At 40.8% G+C, this 6,883-nt stretch overlaps 1 protein-coding gene across 1 annotated transcript in view; it reads right to left on the bottom strand.

The window, feature by feature from the left end:
• Positions 1-6,198, bottom strand: part of pcsk7 (proprotein convertase subtilisin/kexin type 7) — a 30,322-nt gene extending 24,124 nt beyond the window's left edge. The window contains exons 1-3 of the mRNA XM_048263984.1: positions 6,085-6,198; positions 3,314-3,810; positions 1,850-1,984 (exon numbers count right to left, since the gene is read on the bottom strand). Coding sequence (XP_048119941.1) covers positions 1,850-1,984; positions 3,314-3,760 — 582 coding nt within the window. The 5' untranslated portion in view covers positions 3,761-3,810; positions 6,085-6,198. The remainder of the gene's footprint in view (positions 1-1,849; positions 1,985-3,313; positions 3,811-6,084) is intronic.
• Positions 6,199-6,883: the final 685 nt, after the last annotated feature.

The following is a 6,883-nucleotide window of genomic DNA, read 5'->3' as shown; positions in this document are numbered from 1 at the left end:
AATAGTTGACTTATTAATGTCAGAAATATAAATTCAAGTTGAGAGCATACATGAAAAAAATACAGTAGTGCATAACTACAAATGTCTACCTGAAAAAATCTGTTCTTTGAAAAATCTTCTTGATAGACCTGTCCTTCATAACATCAGATGAGCACATGTTTCTTTTTCTATTCTGAATTTATAGCAAGTATCTTTTTGCCATAATGTTGTACCTTTTAATTCACTTAACACGTTTATCAATACATATATTGCTCTGAAATGCAAATTACACATGTTTAAGCAGGCTTTAATATCAGCATTGCAGACTGTATACAACGCATGGTGGGGAAGTCTCACACTAACATTCTACGAATTTCTGCAGCACATGCACTCCTAATTATGATTAGGCCAACAGGTTTAGCTGAAATAATTACTTTTCGGCGCAGTTTGTCTGTTTGTATGCAACGTTAAACAGGATTATGGAAAAACTACTGGCTCTACAACCACAGTGTTTCCCCTACTATGTATTCAGCAGCGGGATTTCTTTCAAGGTTATATACCAGATATATCAGACCCCCCTAGTTTCCTATAACTTACAGCACCGCTGCTGGAAAAAATTCTAGGGGCAACAATGAACCATGACGTACAGTATAGTTTCACTTTGAGTAACATTGTGAGATATTGGCATTTGCAAAGGTCTACGCTCTCCGAGTAGGCTAGCCTTTAGTTGATGTTATAAACAGGCTAGTGAGGTTTCTATGTAAAGTTACTTTTACCACCTGCATTATCCTACACGGTTAATGTAACTTCCTTTGTCAGTTTATGAACAACCAAACTAGCTTGCAAATAAATACATAACATTAACTTAATTCTTAATCTCTTAATCATTTTTCACACGCTTTCCTGTCCATTTACCTTTTGTAAAAGGAGCTCATGAATGGTCTTCACTCCAGAAATCAGACATGCAGAATGAAGAGGGGGACTGAGGTCAACGATGCTGGTGTTGACTTGTGGCATTAGGCTACACATTCTATCATTCCCACTTGCTAATGTTTTTTAGTTAAAGGCATACAATGCAGGTTTAGGTATTTTTGGCGACTGCAGAGCTCCCTCTAGAGTCGCGATGTATTTATATGTTACACTGCTATTGTAAATAGCAACGACTTATCCCCCCTGTACACAATGCAAATGCTTTTGTTGTGGAGGTGAAGGATTAACAACAGGCAAAATCTCTCCAAAAAACTCTCCAAAGAGCTACATCTACTGACAAGGTAATGTTTCACGATTCTCGTGAGATTTGGCGGGCCGCCGCTCTTAGAAGTTGCATGCCTGGTTTTCTCGACAGGGACTCGCTCCAAGCTGTATAGCTATGCTAGTTGAACGATTCGCCTATTACAAGTTTGTTTACCATCAAATTGGCTTCGTAAAGGTGAAAATCTTGCATAGTGTACCTTTAATGGATGAAAGCCAGGGAAATGAATCCTGCGCTGTGATTGGTCGAACACTTCTCAGCTTGCTCAAAGCTCATTGGCAAGCCAACTGTGCACCAGGTCAAACTTATAAAACCAGCTTACTTTCGATGTCAAAATGCGCAGCTAATATACAGGTACAGGTCTGAATATAAGCTAAACAACAATCATTCTGCTCCAGATCCAATTCCAGACATTCCTTAATTTTCTTCTGGATAAATAAAGTATCTCTATCTATCTATCTATCTATCTATCTATTTAATATATTTTAAGGTCTTAAATATAGAATTAACTCATATAATAATGGACAACAGCAATAAAGGACACATATAATAATGCACAACAACCTGATAGAGAACCCAGCTTGGTTTCCAACCACACGTAACAGCTGATGTACTTACGTAGTTAGGCTGAATATCTGCCAGTGTGTGTTGGACGCCGTCGTCGACGACCACCACGGTGACTCCTGCCCCTGTGATGTTGTGTTCCCAGACTCCGGTCACGTTGATGTCCATGCCCGCTCGGAGCTCATTGTGCTGTGCAAAATAGAGAGCAATTAAGAACTGAGGAATAAAGATGATTTTGGAAAACACGACATAACTGGTCAGAAAACAGAACATTGGAATTGTTGCATGATGATTGACTAATGTGTTTTGTGGTGAATGTTAGTGTAGTAGCTATGCAAACTATAGCTATACTATTGAATTATATACTATTTAGTATAAATAGCTATAGTATTTATTTATAGCAACAATTTAAGCTTTGTTTTGGGGATACTTGTGCTGGGGAAATTGAAAATGCTTTGTATTTTGTTGGGGTGGAAAATATTGGCAGAAGTCATTTTAATAAATAGTGATACACTTGGCGCAAAAAGTCTTTTGCCTTTATCTTTCTTTATTTGGCTGCCACTTTTATCCAAAGCATTAAATTGCAGGACCAGACTCCCTGGGGTATTCCACGGTTATGTGCCATGCTCAAGGGCCCAACAGCGATAGCTGGGAGTAAAATCACGACTTTTCAAGCTACTGCATGCAACTTAGCCACTACACTACCACCACACCCTTTATCAACATACTTGAAATGAAAAAAAAAAAAAAAAAAAAGATAAAATACAAAACCTCATTTTTGGTACTCAAGTGTCTTTCAGTGTTACTTAATCACAACTCATTGTCACTCATTTCACTGCAAGCCTAGTTCAATCTCACATTTCTGGCACTTGGAATCAAACACCTTAAAGTGTAACCATGCATATTGCATGGTTCTTTGTGATGAACACAGCACAGCTGCTGTGTAATGATAATACAATAGAAAGAACAGAGGCGCACTCAAGGGCTTGATACTCATACAATTTGTATTGGGAACCGAGATTTTAACAATGAGTCTCAGGACAAAACTGGAAAACAAACGTGTTGGGCTTAGCCCATTATCAAGGTCTCCATTATAATGATAATACAAATAATGAGCCTGATTATTACAGCAGTGTGTTAAATAGTACATTTATGTTCCTCTTTTTCTCTGAAAATGTGCTCATACTCACCATAAACATGAATCAGAAGTCAAGTGAAGTGAAGTAGGATGACCTTGTTCTCTCGCCAGTTGCCATGGTGACTCATAGTATCAAAGCCCCAGTGATGGCTTTGTATAATCGTCGAGCATGCACTTTACTTAAAGTGAACATACTCAAAGACAAGAGACTATATAATTTGAATGTAATTCGGTGATTACAGGCGAAATAGCAAATCGCGATGCTGTCCGAAAGTTTAAAAGTTATAATAATTTAAACTTTTGTGGCGCTCAAAATTTGTTAACCATCTACAGTATTCTGGAATGTTACCCCTCACTGCTCCCAGGTCACCTTTACTCACCAGATGCCACTGTTTGGGATACTTGGGATCGTTGAACGCCACGCTCCTCTTCGACCGGCTGAGGAGGAGCTCCTGAGAGTGCCAGGCCACGTACGGGTGGTCAGCCAGGGCCTGCCCTGCAGCGCTGGCCCCCCTGGTGTCTCTCTGGCCCTCCTCCTCGGCCCCCCGACACAACAGGTAGTGCCCCGCTAGCTGCCCGATCTGTCCGCGGTTCTCTAAGCCGGCGTCAACCGCCACCAGGTGTGCCAGCTCGTCCATGTCATGCCCTTCCTCGTTCAGGCGGGCGTGCAACCGCACTGCCCACGACTGTCCCGGGCCGCAGGAGGGGGGCGGAGGTGGGAGAGCGGAGGCGTCCGGCGACAGAGGAGGGGTGTGCAGAGGGTGAACGGTCAGGAGGATCAGGGGGGAGAAGAAGAGGAGGAGGGGGAAAGATGGGGATGATGCCATGGCAATAAGCACGGGACTTCAACACTGGCGCTCCACATCAGAACTGCAGCCTGGTGGAGAGAGAGAACACCAGCAGGAAAGTCAGATTTTAGCAGAGTTTGTAAAATGGAGGTCAACACAGAAAAGAAGAAGTTGCAGACAATGAGGAACACATTCATACTAGGGTGGAATTTTACAGAAGCAACCTGAAACTCAACTTCAATCTGACTTTAAGTGTACATTGTGGAAAAAAAAACACAAAGTTTCATTCACAAGTACCAAAACGGGGACACAGCTTGACAAAGTCTAACCAAGTACCACTGAGCAGTAGAGTGAGTCAGGGTATCTGCAGATAACCCATTCCCATGAAAAGGTGTGCACAATCTGAAGTCTGAGCTGCGAGGTTTCGTCTTTTATGCTAGAAGCGGGTTCGGGGGCCTCCTACTTCTTATAGCCCACGTAACATATCCAATCACAAATCGGGGATTTGTCCCCTCGACAGGTGACTGACATGTTTACGAACCAATCAGAGCCCTTGTCAGAAAGGCAATAAATCATATTGATGGAAACTCCATGTTTACAATAAAAATAATGTGTATGACATTAGTTGGTATCAATGTCATGATTTTGCTGACTATCGCTACTTGGGTGCATGGGTTTTGGGTGTAAGACACTTTCCCAGGCATTTCAATAATCAATCATATAGGCTTGTGTTTTGGGGACCCTTTCCTAAGTGCTTCTTAAGTGCTTTCTACATGTTTCATTGACACTTTCCCAAGTGTCCAGTGGGATCACGTTATGCTTGGGGTACGTACAAAGAAAGGTGTCGCAATGGGCAAGCTTCAGCACACAGGGGAGTGCATGAACTAAGGTGAATGGGGCAATGAGTTCTACTGCAGAGTGTATAGGCCTTTTTCTGACCACACAAAATGACCACACACGTCACAGAGAGAAGAGAAAACAAAGGAAATGAAAGCAGCAACCTGATTATGTGTCAATTACATGTTAGCCTCACTAATTTTGGAAGTGAGAGTTAGCCTATTAACAAATACCCCTGCCGCCTACAGAGTCTAAAATAAGTCAAATAAACAAAACAAAAAAACCCTCCACGACATCATAGAGGAAATGATGGGTAGATCTAATTAGATAGAGATTTTATGATTAATGTTGGAGCAGTAAAGTATTACATGGTCAGTTGTAAACTAAAATGATTAGGCCTTCACTAGCACCATACTGCTCCAATGAGATACAAAAAAACAACATACAAGTGAGAATGAGACACAGAATTTCCAGGGAACAGGGAAGAGTTAGTGTTGAACAAATAAGGAAAAACAATACCATTGCACCCTACAATGGATTAATTCATAGATAGATAGATAGATAGATAGATAGATAGATAGATAGATAGAGATACTTTATTGATCCCCAGGGGAAATTCTGTTCAATTCATGTCTCATTGCTATGATCATGACAATTCGTTGCTTTTCGAAATAAGTGGGTTTCTAGCTACATAATTAAGCAGCACAATTTACCTACTATTATTTCACTTAAAAATATATTACTACGGTTAGAAAAGAAAACACACACACACACACACACACACACACACACACACACACACACACACACACTATGTAACTGTAAACAAAACAGATGAGCCATCCTCAGTTTAACCTCTCGGATGACTTGCTGCTGAATAGTTAGTGTCCGATTAACACCAGACAACAGTTTCAAGTTTTTGCCTTGCACTTTGGCCTGTTCGTTTGAAGTGTGAAATGTAACCTGCAATGCAACCATTCACGAATTTGTGGAAAAGACTTGAGAATTAATAGCTAGAATTAATGTACTGTAGGTTAGCGTTATGTATTGCTAGGCAACATTGTTACAATATATTTAGCCTACTTTATGCCTAACGTTTCGGTTCCAATTAACCAAGTCTAAAGAACAGTTAATGTTACTTAGCGTGATCCTTGCAGAAGCGGCAGAAGATTATTAAGTTAGGTGTCAACATTAACATCAAGCCATGTGAGCTAACTTAGCTATCTGACGCTATCACAGGTAACAGCGTGACACACATACAATTATTAAACACAAGAGGTTTAAGACAAGGTTGACCAACTGATCTCTATTAACCGAGCGCACATAGCCAGAGGCATTACGTTAGAACTATGTTTCTCCAGTTAACATTGTTGTTGTCATGATGATTCGCTACAGACAGCCCGCTTCAAAATTGGCTACAGCGTTCCTCGCTAATCTGACAGTCCCGTAGCCAAATAGACAGGTAGAGGTATACAAAACAACATGGCTCATTAACATAATTAACCAATATACTATAGCCTACATACCTGTATGTCAACATGCTCCTTCGAAGACTAGGCTACACAGAATTAAAACGAATGCTTCTTGTGCCGATTTCCAACTTGTCATGTCAGCGACAAACATACTTCCGCAACTGTGACTAGGATCGTCATTTCCGGTGTTATGTCGCAACATTATATCCCATCACTTTTGTACATCATTGTGCCCCTCCCAAACATCACACACATTCTTCGATTATAGCAAACTCCTTCTAGGCCCTGGTAGCTGACAGTCACAGTCAGTAATAGCCTAAATGAAATGACTTGTTTCAGATACAATAGGGCAATCAGGTGTAGCATGGTGTGATGTGGCTGGTGTCCCCTAGTTTACCCTATCTATTTTTGGTAGAAACTGCACAGGATGATAAGATTGAACAGGTTGATAGTTAATACAGCAGATTGGCCTAAACATGAAAATCACAACAACCTAAACGTGTCTGGGCCTATTGCATAACTCCTAATAGGCTACATCATCCCAAAAAGCCGAATTCTGAAAAAAATTCCACAATTCAGTAGGCTACTAAACAGTTTACAGTGACAGTCTCACATGTTTGGTGTGGACTTTGTTCAGGTGAAGTGAATAGACAGGTGGCATACAGAAAAGTCCTGAGGACCTCTCATGGCCCAAAAGTAAATGACACCCTTTACAACACTTATACAGTATAATTTGGCAATACATATTTTACTCCTGTCCTGTACAATACCCATACTCGTCCTTGTGTTTTCTTTTTTATACCTTTGGCTGTTTCCTACTTTTGTAGACTTGTTCTATTGTACTTCAAGTGTA

This window comes from Alosa alosa, chromosome 15 (genome assembly GCF_017589495.1).
Source record: "Alosa alosa isolate M-15738 ecotype Scorff River chromosome 15, AALO_Geno_1.1, whole genome shotgun sequence".
Classification (NCBI taxonomy): Eukaryota; Metazoa; Chordata; class Actinopteri; order Clupeiformes; family Clupeidae; genus Alosa; species Alosa alosa.
The sequence above is the reverse complement of the archived record's forward strand: the minus strand, read 5'-3'. Positions and strand labels throughout refer to the sequence as shown.